This window comes from Cryptomeria japonica, chromosome 3, assembly GCF_030272615.1.
Source record: "Cryptomeria japonica chromosome 3, Sugi_1.0, whole genome shotgun sequence".
NCBI classification, from domain to species: domain Eukaryota; kingdom Viridiplantae; phylum Streptophyta; class Pinopsida; order Cupressales; family Cupressaceae; genus Cryptomeria; species Cryptomeria japonica.
The window spans coordinates 271,317,128-271,339,902 of record NC_081407.1 but is presented as its reverse complement, the minus strand read 5'-3'; the positions used below and the strand labels follow the sequence as shown (position 1 = coordinate 271,339,902).

At 37.2% G+C, this 22,775-nt stretch overlaps 1 protein-coding gene across 4 annotated transcripts in view; it reads left to right on the top strand.

Annotated features, from left to right (window-relative positions):
• The window catches only part of LOC131052732 (uncharacterized), an 88,362-nt gene that overhangs the window by 57,604 nt on the left and 7,983 nt on the right, over positions 1 to 22,775 (top strand). For 3 of the 4 annotated variants that reach the window (XM_057987323.2, XM_057987325.2, XM_057987326.2), the window contains exons 6-8: positions 10,817 to 10,876; positions 10,958 to 11,179; positions 11,268 to 13,169. In XM_057987323.2, coding sequence (XP_057843306.2) covers positions 10,817 to 10,876; positions 10,958 to 11,179; positions 11,268 to 13,169 — 2,184 coding nt within the window. The remainder of the gene's footprint in view (positions 1 to 10,816; positions 10,877 to 10,957; positions 11,180 to 11,267; positions 13,170 to 22,775) is intronic. The other variant, XM_057987324.2, reaches the window with a different exon arrangement.

Below are 22,775 nucleotides of genomic sequence, written 5' to 3'. Positions count from 1 at the left end.
GCCATCCTAGCTTCATGATGTTTTTCTTTATTCCATCCGGTACCTTCAAGTGAAGGTTGTGCTTCTAGAACAATGCGTGGAATAAAGTAATTTGGTTTTGATGAAAGAGTAATTTGACTAGTAGTAGAAAAAAAACCCTTAGGACACTCACCAAATGATGAATGTTGTTGACCGATGCTTGGACTTGGGCCACCAAGGGGATCCGATAGCGTAGGAGTGGATACATTCTAAGTCATCGCTGCTTCCATGGCTTCCTTCGTTTTTTGCCTTTCTTCTTTTCTCAACTCTATACCAGCAAGAAGGGCCTTCATCTCTCTAACCATCTCTAGAGTTTATGTAGGGCATATGTCCACATTTTGTCTAGGTATTTTTGCAATGTGGTATTTTAATCTATTGATTCCCCCTGTCATCCATTTACTGCATTCAATACAGGTGACTTCACCCTTATTATTTCTTGGTATCCCATACTTTCATGCTGGGTCTTTTCTAGATGGCCTTGCCTTTGAAGTTGACATTGTTGTTTGAACATGAAAAAAAAATCAGTAGGGTTCTGTGAAAAATCATCATAAAAATGATAATCAATCATTTGAAAAAAATAGAATTCAAAAACAAGCTAAAAATACTAGTAAAAAGGTTATGAAGGTAAATGGAAATTTTTATACCAGCATTTCCCCTTATTTTTAAAGATTTTTTTGAATTTCAATTGAAGAAAACAAAAAAAAGAGAATAAAAATCACTTACCTAGCTCTATTTTGATCTCGCATTCTCGTCTTCTCCTCTGCTTCAAACCCTACTTCACAATGCAGATCTGTTTTGGGCACCAAACAACACAATGAAATGAAAAAAAACCAAAAAACTTGTGTTTTTAAGTTGCTGGGCATTTCTAGACAGGCGCAAGAGTTCTAGGTCGGGACTTGCAAGTTCGACCCTAGGACTCATGCGAGTCCTTTGCAAAAACTCGGGCATTTTTTGGGGTGACTTAGCGAGATGCAACTTGTGAGTTTGTGGCAAGTTGACTCGGAGAGCCAATGGACTTGCGAGTCTCACGATTTTTGGTGAGTCCTAGCCAAGTCTTCAAACTTTGGTAGAGGATATTTGTTTGTCACGATGATCCTTTTAAAAGCTTTGTAATGTATACTTATACTCCAAGTTTCATCCTTCTTAGGCACCACAAGAATGGGAGAACTACGAGGCAAAGTACTAGGTCTTACATCTCCTTGCTCAATGAGAGTTTTTAGAGCATATTCAATTCGTTGGCCGGCAAAAAAAATTGATATTACAACCATATGTTTGGAAGAGAGCAGTTGGGTAAAAGGTGAATATCGAGCTCAATAGCTTTCTCTGGGGGCAAGCCCCTTTGGCTCTAAGAGCAATTTTGAAAATTATTGAACAAACCAAACTATTTGCTTCTTTTCTCTATTTCTTTCTTTTGAAGTAAATGGCATCTTGGACATAGAAATACTAATACCCAAAGATGACACCACAAAAATTCAATTATATCACATCTACAACCACCTCATCTCTAAACTCTGGGTTGAGTCCAAATTGGAACTTACATTGCTTGTCCAATGGTATATCCACTCCTTCCTTAAACCAACCCAAAGACTATGGATGTGGATGGTTAATGGTGTTCAAACCAAGATCACCAATTGACTTTTGTGAAATCAGATTTGCTTGAGAGCTTGTACTTTTTCCCTTTTAGTTTGGTTTTTGATGTTGAAGAGTTTGGTGAGTTCTTCTTCATGAGGAGAACCATCACACACTATGCATACATCCTTATGAACTATGACACATGACAATCTCTTGTCAATCTTGGAGCTGGACTTTATATCTTTCCCTAGATGCAACTTCCAACAATTGTCTTCAAAATGTCCATTTTTTCATTCTTTTTCTTTTTTGAAGGTGCCAACTCTATATACCACTTACAATAATTGTCTTCCAAATGTCCATCCTTTTCACAATGAGTGGAATGGAACTTTCTCTTGCTTTTGTCCATTTCACTAACTGTAGTGGTGGAATTCTTCTTGTCGTTCCTCTTGTCCTTACCCTTACCTTTTCCACCACTATGTTGTTCTTTAACCAGACGTTTCTGCATGTTGGGAGTGCTTTTCTTATCAAACTCCAAGTCATGTGCTTTTACACATGTTTCATCAACATCTTTGGGTTTGGTCATCAAAACAGGTCCCTTTAGGTGTCCAAACAATTTACTCATACCTTTCATGAGAACTTCATGGTACATGACATCCTTTCCTAATTGGACCACCTTTTTCCCTGAAATGAAAATTGATATCCAATATTTACAAAGGAGACGAAAGACTCCTTAAATAGAGAATACAAGACGATCTTTCCATTACGGAAACGATCAAGAATAGAAACATTAAAGACAAACAAAAGTTTCTAAATATAAACTTAACATCAAAGATGGCCATTATAGAAACATTACAATATTATCTTAATACCCTCCCTTAATGGTCATCGTATTAACGACCCTACAAAAGACATAGTCTCCAAGTCTTTTGGTCACGGATGCATAAAAGGCCGCCCCCTTGTCTTTAGAACAATCTGTGACAAGAGCTTGCTTTGAAGAACCCCCCTGGTTCTATTTATCTTTTGGATAAGACCAAGATTACCAAAATCGTTCCAACTTGATGTTTGGGTAACAAAACTATTCCTCTTTGTAGCCAAAGACACCGACATCAGGTTTTCAAACTAAAACCATAATTTGAGGAAAAATCGCGAAAACCTCCACTTCTTTAGAAAAAACAACCACGATTTTTTTCAAAAAAAATTCAAAAACTTTGGCAGATGAGCACTACAACCCAAAACAGACTGCAAGAAACCACGATTTTTGTGGAAAAAATCAGGTAAAACCCTACAAAAATTTCAGTTTGTAGTGCACCCGCAAATTTGTGGAAAAAAATGAGTAAAAAACGAAAACCAAATCGACAAACTATTTGCGGCTTGTTGCAGATAGAGATAACCATGACACAAACAAACACTGGCTCAAACTGGAAACCCTAGGCAGTATGCAACCAAAAAAACAGATCCATGAACTCAGAAAATGGAACAAACAAGTCACAAAAGAACAAAATGCATACAGCATAGAACCCACGATTTTGGGCAAAAATGTGCAAACCTTTGATTGAGCAAGAAACAGGTCAGAACCCTTAGCAAAAAAATCTTCGCTCGGGAAGAAGTTCAGAGGTGTTGCGCAGAAAGAAAGAACCTCATGCGGAAAATAAAATGACTATTTTTGATAAAAATGGAATTGGGAGGTATAAGGACCTAACTCCACTTTCATTCAAACATTGGAATACGAAAGCACCTAGAGGAGTGATTCTCCTTTACTAATCTTGTGAAAGAGAGTCAAGGGATACTTCTAGGGTTTCTATTCCTTCATTGCTATGAAAGGGGATATGTAAAACTATGATGAAAGAACAAAGGAAAGTGAATATAACAACTAGTGCAACAAACTGATCTGTAACAAAATTGAGATAGCACAAAAATGATAGAAAGATCTAATTGTGCACCTGCAACCAAAATTTGAGCTGGAACTGATAGGACTAGGGCATTGGGCGCCTTGGTCTGCTAGGCTGCAATCTGAGGATCTGGTTTCTGAGACAGCCTGAACAGTGATTGGAAAATTTGGAGCAGAACACAGAGGACTAGGGCATGGGGGTTCCCTCTTCTGACACTGAATCTGCACCTATTTGCTAAGGTCTTCTAGAAACTTCTTGCTTTTATAAATACTTGTGATTGCACCTATAATCCGAAAACGGTATGGTTGTGGCTATATAGGGGTTTGCCTTAGTCAACCCCCTTATTTTGGTGATTTCCACCTCCACAAACAGTCGATATTGTAACTGAAAATGTGTGTGTGCTCTTGAATCTTATGTGTTTGTAAGATTACCATGAGCTAAATGCAAATTAGAGTTATACCCAAATGAATTAGAGCAAACCCTAAATAATTGTAATGTGAATGCTGTGGATCACAATTGTAATGCAAATCTAAAGAAATAATGTAAATCTGAAAACTAATGTGATGTAAATCTGAAGTTCAACATAGGGACATAAGAACAACATGAAATCATACCAAATCGTAAGGAAGAGGTACAAGCCAATCAACAGTTGGTGATTCCCTTATCATTCTCTAATATCTTTTAAAGCTTCCACGATTGATGAAGATGTTGATGAAGACTTGATTGATGTATTTGCAGATCTGAGACTTCACACACAACAATACTTTCACTTCACAAGAATCTCCTTCCAATTGCTAGATTAGGGATCCTCAAATGAGGAAAATATATATATGAAATGCTAAGTTTGAATTTGATAAAAGGCTGACTTAGAATTGATGAAATTTTACACCAAGCGGGATTTGGATAAGTTAGGACCGCCTTATTATCCTCTTGAAATTCTGGGAAAAAGTGCAAAACTAGGTAGTATACTACCCTTTCTCGACAATACTTTTTCGATTTTCTAGGGATGCGAGATAACGAGGTTCTAATGCCAAATCCAACTTGGTGGCTCAAACCAAGATGTTTAGATATGTGAAATATGCCTTGAAGATTGAAATTAGGGTAAGATTAAGATCAAATCAAGATTAAATAAAAAGGGGCCCACTTAGGATCAAGGGCCCAATTTTATGATATGTAAATTGATGAGAGAGGACTTAGGTTTAATTAAATTAATAATTAAATGCCTAAAGAAGTCCTATAATGTATAATGCAATGGGACACACAGAGGTGGGTGCTAACCTAAGTGTGGAATTGGACAACCTAATTAAGGGTATACAATTTATGGCACTACAAGGATGATAACAAACTCTTGTGGAAAAAACCAACAAAATCTGTGCGCAAATAGACCCATCTCAATTTCAGAAGACACAGGTCCTCACCACAAAGTCATGTGTCAAAAACCAAAGATCCGACAGACTTGTCTTAGAAAAACTTCAAACCTCACGCAACAAAACGCAGATGTCGCATGGTAGAAGGAGGAAAAACCTCAGACAAAACCAGACACAACCAAAATGAAGAAAAACTCTTGCGATTCATAGAAAGAACAAACTTGCAGTCTTCCTTAAACGTTTGCAAAACAAAATCCACACCCTCGAGACAAACACCTTTGAAGAGACCTCGAAAGATGTGACAAAAAAACATTCACAAACCCAATTTAACACCCTTAATTTTCACAAACATTTTCTACGATTTTTCTTCAATAAAAGGCTCTCAAAAAAAGAAGCACCCTCATGATCCTGGGCCCTCCGTGAGGGAGTTAATCCCAGACCTGCTTTGATACCCTGAAATGATAATTGATATTCGATATTTACAAAGGAGACGAAAGACTCCTTAAATAGAGAATACAAGATGATCTTTCCATTATAGAAACGATTGAGAGTAGAAACACGAAAGGAGACATTCTAAAAATAAACTAAACACAAAAAGGGAAAGATCCTAAACTAACTAACTGAATGACCATTATAGAAACATTGCATAATTACTTTAATATTCCCATACTCATTTGTGTATTCTTGAATGGTTTGACCTTGTCTTTGTCTAAAGTAATGGCATTGCATCACCTTTTCTTCTGAATGGCAAAAAGGGTAAAATTGTTTCTGAAACAGTCCCTTGAATTCCTCCCACAATCAAGCAATTATCATAGCTTATAAACTATGTAAGAGCAGGTCCAGATACCTAAAGTCCAGCAAACTAGATTTGTTGATGAAGAGGCATTTTGTACAAACTAAAGTACACTTCTATTTGAGAACCATCATCTCTCCATGAAAAGTCCAGCAAACTAGACTTTTTGATGAAGAGACATTTTGTACAAACTAAAGTACACTTCTATTTGAGAACCATCATCTCTCCATGAAAAGGCTGAATATCAATCTTAGCTCTAGCCTTGAAGAATCTGACATATGATGTCTTTCCTTCTTCTTGCTCAGTCTCGCAGATTCACTTTTCTGTTCTTCTTGGTCTTTTGGGATAGCAACAGTCAAGTGTAATTCTTTCAAGCCTATCAGTCTAACCCGCTGAACTAGAAATACATGCACCATCATCTTCTCTAGTAATAATTTTGGGCTCAAAAGGAAACACATTCTTACTTCCACTTGATCTAGTAGAGAGCTTTAATGTGTCAAAGTCTGATTTTTTAGTGACACAGGTGCAAGGTTATCCAAAGCCCTACTTTGATACCACAACCCCTAAAATGCTAGAGATATTCTCCTAGCAATCTCCAACTATTGGTATCTTCCTGTCAACTCCACACAACATGTTTACATGACTGACTTACTAGCATAAATGCCTATATAATTACTCTTACATATTGAAGCACTTGCAACAATATAAGCTATCAAGAACCACAAGCATATAATGCAAGAAACAACCTCAAAAGACTGAGGCACATGATTACACCTGAAGAAACCCTCAAAAGAGCTGGTACTCTAGAAGTGTCAGCTTATGCATCTCATGCCACTATCTTCTAGTTGATTACAAGGGTTTAGAATGCCCATGGGGTGAAATAGATCTTCAACAACAGGTACAACCAGCTCTAGACACCTAAGAATGGTTTTTGTACCATGAAAACCATATTCCTCCTCTTGCAAACATTAAAGCTTGAACTACATGAAGGTCAAAATGAGAGCCAACCCTCAAAAGTATGTGTTCGAGGTCTTCTGATGCCTTTCCATGTCCATCCTTTGTGCCTAAAGTAAGATCCAATGTTGGAAGGTGAAGTAAAACTCTTTGACTTAAACACTCTGTCCAAGCTATGATGAGACTGCTACAAATCCTTGGTTGACACCTTTGACGCATCCACTAATCCATCATCACTTTTGTAACTGCAGCTAATCCAGTGTCACCCTCAAAACTGTCATGGGGTTGGCAAGATTACTGCCTGCTGATAATTGGTGCTTTTGTTGCTATAGAATGCTATCTCAATTTGAATGTCTGATCCCTGCTTCCAGACATCCTTGAGATGCTCCAAATCATTCCAAAGTTGGCTCTTACCTGAGACCAAACTTCATGGCTACAAAACTTGTGAAAAGAGAAGAAACATGTGCGACCATAATCTTGGACAAGTTTGTGACTGGAAATGACAACAGCTGATCGCATGGTCATGCATCTAGGATCCATTTTTTAGATCATCCCAGTGTGTTTTGTTTTTCTGCTTATCATTTTGGTGGACAATTGTTTTTTGATTCTACCATTATTTCATGTTTCCATGGTTTTGATATTGTGGTGATTTTCAACAGAAAATATTTGTGTTGATTCAATCTGTCGGTCAAGCTCTTTTCCCATGCAAATGTCCTCTTAGAGCCATTGCTCTTAGAGCCATTGCTTTGTTATTTTTATTTTACCTTTCAGTGAACAAATAAACTAAATTAAGTTGGGGTTTTAACTTTAAGCTGCATTGCTCTGAGCTTTTTTTAATCAGTCTGTACTTGCTAAATATTTCTGGAACTGTTGCAAGCTCTAAAAGAGAATCATGCCTCAACTCATGTGTCTTAATCAATTTGAGTCCATAATTGAATTGAATTATGAATTTAATGTTATGCATTATTTATTTCTCTTACAATAATATTATTTTTTTCTTTTTTGAGAACACATTTGTTTATTCATATATAAAAGTTTGTGATATATTCTGCAAGCTTTGATCTTCGTGGTCTAGGTAACAGGCTGGTGTGGTGATTCTTCCTTGTTGAGTCGTCATGGTTTGCGTAGGACTGGATGTAACTCGAACTTAACCCTGAAAATCTGAGATGTGCCTGTGGTCAATCTGCCTCTTGATTTTGGTCATTCCAAGACATAAATACAATTCTTCCCTTCTTAATTTTTTTCTTGTGCCATTGACTACGTTAGACTATTAGTGGACACAGATCAAGTTTTTATTTCCAATTTTTTTCGTTTGTTATTTCCAAGTTTTTATTAGTGGACTCAACAAGAACCTGTTTAGATGTTTTTGAACAAACATTTCCTCATGGCTTGAATTGTCCTTACTTTCTAAGATGCATTGCATGAATTTGCCACTTGCTTCAGAGTTTGCCTACTTCCTTGTCATGTTGCCTTGTTGAGTGTAAGTTCATTGATGACCCTTAGCTTAATTTTTGTATTTTTCCTGAAGGCTAATAGGGTGGTGGAAAAAGAGAAACTAATTAAGTAATTAAATTAAGTTGTTCAAAAGTAACCTTCAGTTAATAATTAAAAGATGGATTATATTTAATTATTTAAAAGGTCATTATAACTTATAAGTTAGTGAACAAAGTGTTGCTGCACCCAAGGTACCAAAATGTGAGTGAAAAATGACTATATTATATTTTTAAAATTTTGAGGGAATAATTAACAAAAAGAAACTAATATTATATTATCTCTTTGGAAAAGTTGTAAAAGAGAGGAATGTTTTCGAGAAGGGTCTTCTTGTTCGTTTGAACAATTTAAATTCCCAAGAATGAACATACGCTGTTCTTTCTTTTTTGAGGACAAAAATCCTGGGTAATTGTTGGTTTTGAGGATGAAAACCCTCTTAGCCTTTCAGTGCAGTTTTACTCAAGTATTGCTAGTGTGCTTCATCAGATAAATATATCTATATTTAAGTTTGAATTATTGTTTTCAATGTTGCTTTCCAGATTTTGGTGTGATGTTCTCTGAGACTGGTAGAGAATAATATATTATTAGTATTATTGCATATTTTTGGTGAGATATTCTAGTTGTAGGCTGTAACATTGAATAAGAAGATTCATTTTACATATCCAAGTTTGCAGTACCTTGTTGTAGGTTGTAACATTCAGACTTGGTTGTACCATTGCTGAAAACTTGGTATTACATATTGATTGTCAAAGATTACTTGGGCACTGATTTAAATATTGCCTCGCCCTATTTTGTGGTCTTGTACTGTCCTATAGGCACTGTACAAGCTATTATACCATTTTTTGATTGTCTTAAACCCTACCACACTAGTGAAAAGGGAATGTTCAATGTTTAGTAAAAAACTATTGTGATTTGTTGCCTACCATACCATACATTGGAGCAGGCTGTATTGTTTATTGTAGGCAGTATCTATTTCATACTTGACCATAAAATTTGACGATTTGTTATTATCAATCAAATCAGTAATATACTTAGAGCTGTTTGTGGTATAATCAGAACATATTGTTTTCCAGCAAGCCATCTCATTCTTACAGGTATCATTATGTTAGATTATCATTTTTGTAAGTCTGAAAATCACACTTCTAGTTTGAGGCAACTTCAGTAATTTCTATTTCTATGATAAGATGATGCAATTATTGCAGTCAATTGTAATTGAGGTCTGAATTTTGATATTATTGTAAAAGCTGGTTGGTTTACCACCAGTAGTATATTTAATTTCTGAAGATCTTGGACAGTTCACCACCGGAGTTGTGTTTCATTGTAAAAGATATTGATTGGTTTGCTGGATCTCATTTAGTCAGTATACCATCCGCTAGATTGGCATGTATTGGAATCAGGTGATATAGTTTGCCATTTTGGCAACAATGCTTTTTTGTTTTTAATCAGCCAATTTGGCTTGATTGGAATTTGCATATCAATATCAGCCATGTTGGCTTGATTGGAATTTGCATATCAATATCAGTCACGTTGGCTTGATCGGAACTCTTATATTATTATCAGGCAGCCATGTTGAATTGCCTGATTCTATGACTTTATTTCTAATGTAATTTGGATGGCTAGTTGCCAATATCTTTATGCTTAATTCCATTGTCTTTGTTTTAGTTTCTATATGCTCTTGTCTTGCCTACAGGGAACTTGGTGATCAGAAAGAGCTAGGATTTGAGTGATTTAAAAAATTTCTTGTGGATTTGAGCTAACACCCCGCTAGGGACATCACATTCCTTCTTGTTTTTTATTTTTCATGTAGGGAGAAGCACTCTTATCAATATCATTGATTGTGGAAATATTATGTATCTTACTGTCTTACACGTTAGGCAACTTTGAGGATTGATTTATATAAATTAACAACTAGAGATTTCATTTTCAACTTCACCCTCAAAGCAGATTCATTTTTAGTTGATTTTTAGTCCTGGGTATCACGAGTTTTGGAAACTGGTATCATTGTAGAATATAATGAATATGCGACGCCATCATGTAAGCTGCTTCTATGCAAGATAATAAAGAGAGAAAGTAAAAGTAACATGATGAATCTAGATCGTGAATATAAATGTTTTATATTGTTGATGATAATCTTCGCTTCTAATTATGGATCATGTTTTTTTTGTTTTAAATTTAAGAAAACTGTTTTGAATATAAGGTCCTATGGGAAAGATAAGAGAGATCTAGGACGGGGAATATTCTTTTGTTAGAGGCTAATTGAACAGAAACATCTTTTTTTGAAATTCCTAATCGTCTCAAAGTTGAAGGCACTAAGGCAGATACCACTCAAGGAATGGTTGATTTATTTGTTTATAGACGCTTGCTTAACTGAGAGCTGTTTTGACTATATATTCAATGACTTTAACTATAGTTTACATGCCACTACTTCAGTATTTTTTGTATTCAAGGCATGCAGACTTTGGTTCCAATAGCTCTTTCTGCAATACATTAGGGACTTTGCATATTGACTTAGCATTAATTAGCATTAATGAATGAACTATGGTTTAAATAGCTCTCAAAAGCAATTTTCATACTTAAGTGGCTGACCATCATGATTTCTTGAATAGTAATAATTATATAAAAAAATAAAATGCTTAGTTTATGATTAAAATAAGATTGCAATGTTACATGAACAATGAAATGTTGATGTCTTGCTCCAGATGTATTGGATTCTAACATATTGAGTAGTACAGGCAGTGCGGAGAATGAAGACGTCTCCCTTGACAACAGAAGAAAAGATTTGCATTCATGAGGTGGGATCTTAAATTTGGTAAGCAAATTTCTGATAAGTATCTTCTGTTGTTGTAAGTTGATAATTTTCATGCCTTATGCAGGGTCTCAGAGTCCTGAAGTATGATTGGAAGAAAGTATGGGAATATTGTGTTCCATATCGGGATCCTAATTTGTTGCGTAGACAGTGGCGAGTTGCACTTGGCACACAAAAGTCATATAGAACAAAAGATGATGCAACAAAGAAAAAGAGACGAATATATGAAGCAATGAGAAGGAGATCCAAGGCTCTACAGAAAGAGGGTTTTAGTCTTGTTGGGATACAGGTGGTATATTATTTTAACAACTATCTATCTTTTCTTTTATGATTATGTTGTGGCTAGCAATAGCTGGAAACTTATATATTATTTTCAGGGAGAGCAGGGGCAGCAAGTTGAAAATGATGATGGTGAGGAGAATAGTGGGGATGACAATGCAGAGGATACAGATGAGGCTTATGTTCATGAAGCATTTTTAGCAGATTGGAAGCCTTATGGTTCTAGATTGATGGCAGCTATACCACAGGCTCCACCATTGTTGGGTTTAAATAACCACAGTTTTACTTTGGCTAACTCAGGGTCTCAGAGGGAAGGAAGTCATAATGGAAGAATGAGTTCAGTGCAGCCAAATAATTTCAATCCATCTATGTCAGAAATCCAACCCTTACATCAGACTTCGGGTGGCCAGATAACACACACATCTCGGTTGCCCTCTGCTGTGACTGCTTCTATGCAATATTCCCATCAAGCTTCTCTTGATTATGTGAGAAGGCCTGTTAGAACACAGATTAACTTACGGCCATATCGGTCACGTAACAAGAATAAAGTTCAGACAGTGAAACTAGCTCCTGATTTGCCAACATTGAACCTTCCCCCATCTGTTCGTGTGATCCCTCAATCTATGCTCATGGGCCACCATTGTGGTGGTTCTCAGAGACTTGCTATTGCACAAAACAAAAAGGCAAATCCGCCATCAATACCAGTTGTTGCAGATCCTCGAAGTCATTTACAAAACTCCAATGATAGCACAAATAGAAATTTCAGGGCTGATTCATCAACTGTCTCAGCCACTACAACTGTGTCAACCTCCTCTACGGGCTTGGAAAGAAATTTGTCAAATGAACCCAATATTCCATTTAATTGTCAGAATTATGAAAAAGAAATGAGTAGAGCACATAAAAAATCAAGGTCAACAATGAATCAGGAGCCAAAACTTTTTGAGAATGAAGAAACACCACAGATGGATACCCAAGCAAATCCTGAAAGAAATGAGACTGATGTTCACATGCATCCTCTGTTGTTGCAGAATTCCTGTGAAGATTCTGTTTTCTATCAGTATGATACGCATGGTACAAGAGCCCAGATCCCATTTAGTACTTTGCGTGGAAATGCACACAATTCTGACTTCCACTCATTCTTTATGCCTTATCAGCAAAATGGCACAATGAAATATCCAGCTTATTATCCCCCAGCTTCCTTGAACAAAGGAGCTGCTTTAGCGTCTAGCAATGCTGATTTTCACCCTTTGTTACAAAGTAACACAGAAATCACTGAGGCTTCTTCCAATGTCAATACTAGTCTAAGTCTACAACAGCCTTGCAATTCTGGAGTTCTATCCATGCAAGCTCCTCTGTCCAATTGCATTTCAAGGCCGCTTGCATGTTGGACAGAAATCCAGGAACAGAATCAGTTGCAAGAGAGGGAACTTCCAATTACACATCCTGCAGGTGATGCAAATAAGATGAACTTTGAAAAGCATTCACATACTGGAAATGATATGACGACTTTCACAGAGGAAGGAAAAGGGATTCAGGAGCCAAGAACTAAAGGGGGCAATAGTAGGATTTTGAAGCAGAACCAGACATTTCGAAGTCGAAAACAGATTACTGGTGAAAATGCTTTGAAACAGACTATTTATAATTCTAAGAGGAGGAAAAATGAAAAAAATTCAAATATGCAGGTACACCAGCCCATTTTAAATAATTCGGCTTCTCATTTTCATGGAGTTGAAAGTGTGATGGAAAGTGACCCTGCAATATATATGGGTATGAATCACATGAAATCCTCTGAGAATATTGCAACTTCAAGAGACTTGAATGAGGATACACATGAAATAAGTCTTAAAGATGATTCTTTACCAGGAATAGTGATGGAGCGAGAGGAGCTGAGTGATTCTGAAGATGATATTGGAGACAGTGTTCAATTTGAATATGAAGAAATGGGTGATTCAGACAGGGATTACTTTGCATTTGAGCAACAATCTAATATGTTAGATAAGGTATGTTAGAATTTATTTATATCATTGAGATCCCAATGTTTGAAATTAACGCACTCCCATGTTTTTAATCTGTTATGTAAAAATATATCTAGTCAATAATTATGTCATAGTTTGTGAATTGTATGAAATTGTGATCTACAACAGCATGCTAAAATGCAGAATCACTGATTTTTTGTTCAAAATTTTCAACACTATATGTCGGTCCTAATTCCCAATTAATGCCATTTGCATTTCTTACAAAATTTAAACACGTGTTTGTTTTGCCATATGCAATCTTCCACCTGCTATTTGCAACTTTACTGATATTGCTATTGGATTGCCTGTGGTTAGCACTGGAGTTCCTGCAGTGTAATCGTAAATGTCACTAATTGCTGATAAAATCAGGTAGGATGCTAATCAATGGGCAGGGTGGTAAACCCTTAGCATCAATTGCAAGGGGAGAGGGAAATGTTAGAAGGGATGTTCTCAATTTAGAAAGAATTATAGCTAGCTTTTTTGAATGTGTTCATAATATTTTGAAGATCTTCCACCATAGTTACATCATTATAACTGCATGTTGTGGGGGTATATAAATATATTATTATATAACTGCATGTTGTGGGGGTATAGAAATTTATAATTATATAACTGCATGTAGTGGAGGTATGAGGGCACTGCCCCCCAAGCAGGGTCAAGGGGTAGCGCCCCTCATGGTGTCTGCCACGGCACCCTTGGTGCATTCTTTGTCGTGATACAGGACAGGGTCAAGGGGAAGAGCCACTGCTGCCAAACCCAAATTAAGGCATTTGAAACCACACAAACCTTCATGGCTCATTTCAGTTTCACAATCTTATCACTTAAGGGGGAAATTAGATATTTGAAATATTTTTTGTTAATAAAAATGTTTCAATTGTTTTTTTTTTTTTTTGGCAACCCTTGGGCCCTTCTGGTTTGCTCGGGATTGCCTGGGCAAAGGACCCATAGGGAATTCGGGGTGCCTAGGCGGGACCTTGGACAACCTGAGCTGCTCTTGTCCTAGGACTGGTACTCAGACCAGTTTGGTACAAAATTGGGACTTTGGTTCTTGGTAACTTAGTAGGGGGGCCACAAGGAACTTAAGGTGCCCAGGTGGGACTAAGGGTGAACCTGGGCCGCTCTTGTTGTGGGACCTGTACTCAGACTAGTTCAGTATGGAACCGGGATCCTGTAGGTTCCGTACGTAGTAACTTAGCTTATAACCTTTTAGAATCCCAAAGAGGACCAAGCAGAAACAGTGTAACAAGGAGCAAGCCTCACATCATTTAAAAAAACTTAATCCCATGTGAAGGTGAAAGATACATGCTAGATTAGGTGAAGTATGTGATGAATAAAGAGCAAGTCTTCACACAAAAACGAAGCCTTCTCCTCATACCCAATAAAAGCCAAAAACAACTTGTCAAATAAATACCCACATCCACAAATATAGCAGCTTCCACAAGATCCAAGGAGAAAAACACCACAAAATTTTAAGGTGGCTTAAAAACCAACAACTTATTCAACCTCAGCAAAGAAGCACTCAACTTACTAAAGAGAGCTGAGAATAGCTCCTTATTCTCCGTAGCATTAGCCTAAAGTCTGCTACCAAATTAGCTTTGCTATAGCAATTAGAAGACACCATATCCACAAATGATTTTGTAAGCTGTACAACTTCCTCCAATAAATGTTGATTTTTTCAAATTTAGACAAAAAATACTTTGGGAGAACATTCATTACAATTAAGGAATCGCCCTCAACCACCAACAATTTACATTTGAGAGAAGAGCTAAGGCATTCCCTGAAACAACTACCTCCCATTCTACCTTGTTATTGGTATGACAACCAAGGAAATGCAAACCCCCATGGGCAAAATCACCACTATCATTCCTGATTGTCAAGTTAACACAATGAGCCTTGTATTTCACCTAGAAGCACAATCAAAATTCAGCTTAAAAAAGCCTTCTGGGTTTCATATCCAAGTTAACTCATTTCCAGCATTTTTCGATCCCCCATCTATTTAACAGGAGAGATTACTTTTTTATTAAATATAATACCCTCAGCTTTGTATCAGTGACAAAAATGTACTAGTTTGGTTACAAAATCCTCCTGTAGGGCAGACTTTTGGCATTTGCCACTCCCCAAACCTTCTCTCGTAGCACTTCGTAAAAATCTAGTTCAGCTTCATTCTTGCAATGAAATATGCTGCTTAATGTAATGTCCCTAATCGGACAACCTTAGGAATTATACAAACTTCTCAATGTGTGTAAGTTGAAACGATGAAAAATACCAAAGCGTAATGTCTTTTAGAACTCATAATCTTAGGGATTGACTTGTCATGGTCAGCTAACTAATGGACAAGGAACATATAGTTGCTTTGATCATCAATAGCCTCAAACCCTCTTTTCAGGATTTTGGACTCTTTAAGGCTATTGGTTGAAGTCCAAACTTTGACCTTTAACAAGGCTAGTACATGTATGTTTAAGAATGAATGCCAACAAGAACAAGTATTTTTGGGACTACAGAAAGTGTGCTAGCTGCATTGTTTCAGAGTAGAAATGACAAAATTTCCTTCGCCTTCTTACAATCATGAAGAAAGGTGCAATGCTTCTATTATTAGAAATTTGGGCATGCAAAGAAAGATTGCTGGAAATTTGGTATGATTAATCCCACCAGCCATAAAATGAAGTTAATGTGGTGACCATAGTTGAGGAAGACAATGATGAGGATTTTGTGTTGATGGCTCTTTTGGATAGTGTTAAAAGTGATTTTTGGTTCTTTTGATTTAGGTTCATCTAGACACTCCACATGATGGAGGGACAAGTATGCCATGCTTATTGCTGATAATAGCCATAGGAATTTTGTTTTACTTGGTCATGACATATCATACACAATTAAATGGATAGGTGATGTGAGAATTTCATTCAATCATGACATAAAATTTTAGTACAAAATGTTAGATATGTTTGAGGTTTGAAGTTTGAACAAAAATTCAGTCTCTATTAGCCAAATTACAAAAAAATCACTACCTTCTAATTCAATCTTATGGGATAGGGTGCATTATTTCTGATGTGAAATAGGATAAAATAATTGCTCTAAGAATTAGGCCAGGAAATGTCTACAAAGTCTTGTAGAAACTTGTTGATCCTACTTTACATGCTACACTAAAGGAAACTTTGTCTGATCATAAACCTAAGGAGGTCAATACAAAAGCTTGTATCATGGTGCCATTGATATATGTCTTGTAGTTCATGCACTATTTCAGTGCATCAACCTTTGAGTAGTTCTTCTGCACCCATGTATCAACAATGCAAAATTGAAGGTGTCTCCATTTCGATTGAGGTTCAACTTAGACAGAGTTCATCTCTAGTTGAGGCTTTGTCTTTGTAGCAATCGCCTATTGTTCTTCGAAGGCCTTAGTGGTATTGTGGAGGTGAACATGATAACGACTTTCCAAAATTAGATCCACTACCTTGGAGGATAGGAAAGCCAATTGATAATTCTGAAGTAGAGTATGTTCTTTTTTTTATGCATATTTTTTTCAAGTGCCTATTTTCGTCAAGGTTGCTTGTGCAAATATTTCTTAACATTCATATGCATCTTGGTAGCCATTTTGTAATTTAATGACCAAATCTCCAAATCCTTATAGTTTAGTCTTTAGGGGGGCTATTAGAATATAAGAATAATGAAATAATGTGTATGCTTACTCTCGTATGTAATAAGTATTGATTTAGTTGTTATAGGTCATTAATAAGGTTCTTGTAAGGTGGTTGTGGCCTTTTAATGATTTGGTTGTGATAGGAAGTTTTTCAAATCTTTATAATGAGTCACTCTTTCAATGAGTATGCTAATTTCTCTCGAGTTCATTTCTTTGGTTCCTACGAACAAGAGGTACCTTTATAGCTAATTGCAAAAGGGGGCACACTCAGCTATTTATCACCATCTGTGTGGCTAATTGTAGCATCGAAGGACACTCAACACCAACAATTTAAATGGGTGGGAAGGAGATTGATATAGTAGCCCCTAGTCTTCCCCACAAACCTTGGGATCTAAAGTTGGCTTCTCCCTAAAGGAGAAGAACCAAGAATTTGTGATCAAGATAACAAGAAAAGGTATCAAGGTACTCTCCTTATTCTTTGTACAAGAACTACTATTTCCTTCAGATCTCATCATGCATAAGGCGTTGAAGATTGTGGTTCTTTCTACCAATGGAGAGAGAGAAGGTGAAATATTGTGTCACCTCAAAGAATTCAATAGACAGTTTTGATTTGTGGTTTGGTGAAGTGTATTCTTTGAGTAAAACAAGAGTGATCTTGAGACCACGAGTTTTATTATGTCTGATATAGTTGTGAGTGATAATGATGAAATCACGAATTTGGAAGATCTGCGTAGGATAGAAAATCATCTTAGGGGTGAGAGGCCATGTAGGAGAGAGCCAACTCACATGACTAGATTGTTGTTAATGTTCTCCTTAACGACTTCATTAATCACCTCCTATTTTAGGTGTTGAGGAGGGGGTGCCACCTAGTAGCTTAAGTGTAATATTAAGCAACGTTGCATGGAAACAGATACAATATTGGATACAAATACAATATGAAATATGGATACAACAAATTTTCAAGATCCCCTAACAAAACTACCATCCACTTTGATGCAGAGCATCCAAGGAACTCAATCAATTGGGGGGAGATCTTTCTCCCAACTCACCTATGCAATAAGTTGATAACCCTCCAAAACCTCACAACTCAATCAATTGGGGGGAGATCTTTCTCCCAACTCACCTATGCAATAAGGTGATAACCCTCCAAAACCTCACAGGACCCCTCACAAGGTAATTAGTATTCACAAGGTACAATACATCAAAACCACACTCATGCTTCTTAGCCCTCATCCACTCATTGGAAAATGCTCAAATATTCCTCATCAACATGTATGAACCCAAATCCAAACCCTCCAACATTCAAACATCACAAGTCTCCCTACTAGTCGCTCACTCAACACCATACCCAATTAGGACTCCAAACTCCATTCCAACATACAATGGCTACTCCAACCACACATACCCCTTGGACACCTCTAGAAAGGTTTATCAACATCCACTAAAGGTTTTCAAACCACCCAACCACCCAAGAAGAGACAATGTACACTGCTGCTACACCACTGGTTTAGACAGTCACAACATTCATTAAGACAGTCATACTTACATGGGCCATTCTCATTTACTACACTTTCAAATGCAAGTAATCATGAGGGAGATTCACTCTACTACTCTTCTTGCCTCAAACTCAACACACAACCCACTCATAGACTTGTAAAGTGCATTGATTTCAATGCACTGTCAAAACTAGGACAGTCAATGCATAGGTTAGGACAGTCATAAAACAACATGGTTTAATTGTCTTCTTTGATCATATCACACTTGGATCATGCCAAGGGGACCCCTACTCACCCCTCTCTTCACTTACATTTGTTGCTTTTACACCCCTCAAAACTCCATGAAACCTGTGTGTTTCAGACTGTGGCACTGTCAAATCAGCACTTTGACATCAATTGGCACGTGCAAACTTTAGCATGGGACCCTGCAAGAAAAGAGAAAGTAAATACATGATATGGCCCTTCATTCCACCAAGTATTGGCCTAGATTCAATGTGGAATGAGGGCTTATTACATTTTACAATGCCACTGTTTACCCTAGTAGGGTTTTGACAGTGTTTACAAAAATTAAAACTTTTTCAAATCAATACCAAAACGAATGAGACAAAGGGCAAATCAGAGAGGATTCATTCCTCTTTCTTCTCCAATGGATGACCAATGCAAATGGATAAGCTCTCTTATTGGAAAATGCCTATTATCAGACTGTCACGGTGGAAGAACTCAGAAAAAATGCAGGGAACAATGAAATTCTTATTGATTTTTGCTTCTTGTTTACATCCATATATATCCAACCCTTGAATCAACTTGGGAAAGGCCTATTTAAATGCCTCCAAGGCCTCCCAACTGAAATAACCACCTTTTAAATGTGTATTATTAAATAACACCTAATTACCTATAAGATGCACAAAAAATTGCCTGAGCAATTTTTGGACAACATAAGCAACTTTGGCTAACTTTAATCCTAGACCCAACCTATGACTTCATTGACTCAAAAATGACACAAATAGGTCCAAATAGACCACAAAGACCCTTAGACACCATCAAACATCATATTTGACCTATTGAGACATATTTTCCACATTAGGCCAATTTTGTCAATATGTGCCAACATGGCCCCCATTAGGACTCAACATACAAACCAATGGGCTTAATGACCTTATTACATCACATATGGACTCCTTACATCTTATATGGCCTTGAAAGACCTTATTACAACTTTTCATACTTCAAAACACAAAAGATTCAAAATTTGCCTCATAGAGGCTTGATGATAGCCTAGGTGCCCTTGCACCACACTTGAAGACTATAGACTTGGACTGAAACTAACAACACCATACTTAAAGGGAACATCCCAACCTGGCGCTTCTTGAATTGCTGCCTCCTCTTGTCACCCAAATTATTACCATCACCATCACCATCACCATCACCAACGTTAGGCACGCCTAGTGCAAGGAACTTTACTCCATGGAAAACCTCTGCGCTCGTCATGAATGCACGCCAATTTCTTGGAGTCATAGGATGACAAAATAAAAACGATAAGCCTTTAACTTTCGGCTAAATTGACATAGAAAATGATCACGACTAAGATAGACCATCTGCCTTAATATCTTCCTCTTTGATATCCTCCATAGTTGACATGGAATTAGAAAAGTGGTTCAACAGAAAAAGCTTCAACAACAACACACACTCTTTAGTTGACAATACTAGAGACGCTAATTTGCCCTAGGAGGACCAGTGTATCCCTCGTCAACATCCTTGAGTACTATCTTAAGAGATGACACTAGAAAAAAGCCACCTAAGCTGAGAATCATTTCCACTTGGCAACAATGTTTTGAAAACTTGCAACCGAAAATAAAGGAAACTATGAAAGAAAAGAAGTCGATAGCATCCCACATAAAAAAAGCCTTGTTTACATGTTCTAACAGCTAAATAATGGACGTTATATTCATAAAAGCACTAGGTGCTTTAGTCTTTTAATTGCCCTAGCGCAGCAATTGCATGACTCACCAGTGAAATAGTATGAAGACAAGGGATGCTACTAAAGTCCTCCCCTTACCCCTTGAAAACAAATTAAAATTATTTATAGTGGCTCTAAAGCTGACCATTCCCTAAATCCCAACTAGGATTAGGGAGCTTGCCATATAATGTAGTCGAAGGCTCATGATCCACTTCATATTAGCTAAAATATCTGCTACCAAATTCATCTCCCCATAGAAATGCGAGTTTGCCACAAATCAAAGATAAAATTAAGAACTTGTACTTCTTCCAAAAAAGCCAAAGTTTCCAATAATGATAATTGCCTTTTAGGAGGCGATTAATAACATCTAGAGAATCTCCAACCATGATTTTCTCAAACCCAACAGAAGAAGTCAAAGATAGCCCTGCAACCACAACTTCCTACTCTTTGCTATTGTTTTGACAACCATGAAAAATGGAACAATTGTGAGCAAAGCAACCTTGCTCAACTTTGAGCACTACACCTGCTCCTATAGGTCCCAAATTGCCTCTAGAGGCTTCATCAATTTAAATCTTGAGAAACCCTTCTAGGATCTCAAGTTTTGACCATACCACTTTGTATGTAAATAATATTTATATTGTTGTTTAATTAGATGCTGTCGTGTTGTATCCAAACAACTCAAATATAGGCTGGCATATGGATATGTTCTCCAAACCATATTTGGGAGTATCATACCCATTGCCAGTATCTAGCATGTGGATATGTGTATTCAAATGGAGGAGGGGAAGTATCCAGCTACGAGATTTGTAACTACTGTGGGTAAGGGCCCAATTTTTAAAATTTGTGTCAAAGCAATTATATTGAATAATAAACTTGATAAGGGGAAAAAATAGAAACCTCGAGAATATAAAATGTAAAACGAGAAAGATATAGCTAACTTAAAAGTGTAATATCTATGCATAACTAGTGCTCCACGGAAACGCTTTCCCCCTTCTCTCAGACTTGCATTTCCGAAATGGAGACATTTCGAAAACGGGGACGTTTCCAAGACAGCGAAACGGGGATGTAGTGTATCCCGTCATCCCGCCACCGCCACCAGTGCTCCATCGGAGATGGGGAAACATCTCCATGTCTCCCAAGGAGATGTGGTCTCCATGTCTCCTTGGGCGACGTCTCGACATCCCCAAAGAGACGGGGGGCGGGCCTGTTGCCCAATCGTAAAAAGGCAAAAAAAAATTAATTTAAAAAAAGACTTATTTTTGGGGGTTGGGGGGTAACCATAATTTGATGTGGGCCCCACCCCTTCCCCCAAAACAACACAAAACCACCACATTTGATGATTTCACTCACATTTTCTAAGTCTGATTTTTTTTTCCAGCAAGCTAAAGAGGAGGAAAAATTTGGAGAAGTCTGATTGAAGAAGTGAAAAGAGTGAGTGCAAGTGTGAGAGGAGTGGGAAGGAGCAAGAAGAGAGATTTTCAAGCACAAGGTAAGGTTTTTCTTGTTTTATTTTCTGATTTTCAATTCTTTGTTTGTTTAAACTTGGTTTTTTTTATTCATCACAAAATCAGATTTGATGTTGAATCTTGAGGGCAAAGTGATGAATGAATGAATCATTCATCACTTTGCCCTCAAGATTCAACATCAAATTTTTATTTTAAATAATATAAAATTATAAATTGTAAATTTTGTTTTCAAAATTGTATTTCAATTTGTTAAACTAGGCTGCATTTATTTATTTATTTATTTTGTGAAATGTAGTGTCACTATCACAATGAGCTCCCATGACATGAGTGAGGATGAGATGGAAATCCATTCTCAAAGTGAAAATGATTCAGAATTTGAACTTGAGAATGAGGGGGTTGACTATGGGGCTGATCTTGGAGCCCAATCTAGTTCCATGGCGAGTGCACCAGCTAGTACAGGTTGCCCTTCAAAGTTGTTGGCACAGTATGCCGGGGTGCTTATGATCCTAAATCTCCTCCAAGATAGCTTGCTTCAAGAGTAAAAGGCACATTATGTAGAGTTGGGGGAACAAGGAAGTGGAAGTGCAACATTTGTGGGTTTGAATGGTTTGGTAGCATTACTAGAGTGAAGGAAAAGGTGTGAATCGTTGTAAGTTTGTGGCAGGAACTAAAAATATAGAGTACATAATTGAGATGAACAAGCTTTGGGGCATTCCAAATAACAAAGATGTTTCAGTCCCTACTACTTTGTCTGCTAGGGCAGCCTTTCAATAGAGCCAACAAGTGCAACATACTTCTCCTCATGCATCGTAGACAAAAGGAATGATGTTTAGACCTTCATCCACTTCCATTTCTAGTGCCATGCCCCAATCACGAGAGGCTAAAGGGATAGGGAAACACAAGTTGCACACATTGCAAAGTAACGCCATAGCTGATATGTTTAATGTGCAGCTGAGAGATGAGATAGATGAATCCATTGGCAGGTTCTTCTTTGCCAATGGCATCCCATTTAATGTTACATGGTCTCCTTATTACAGG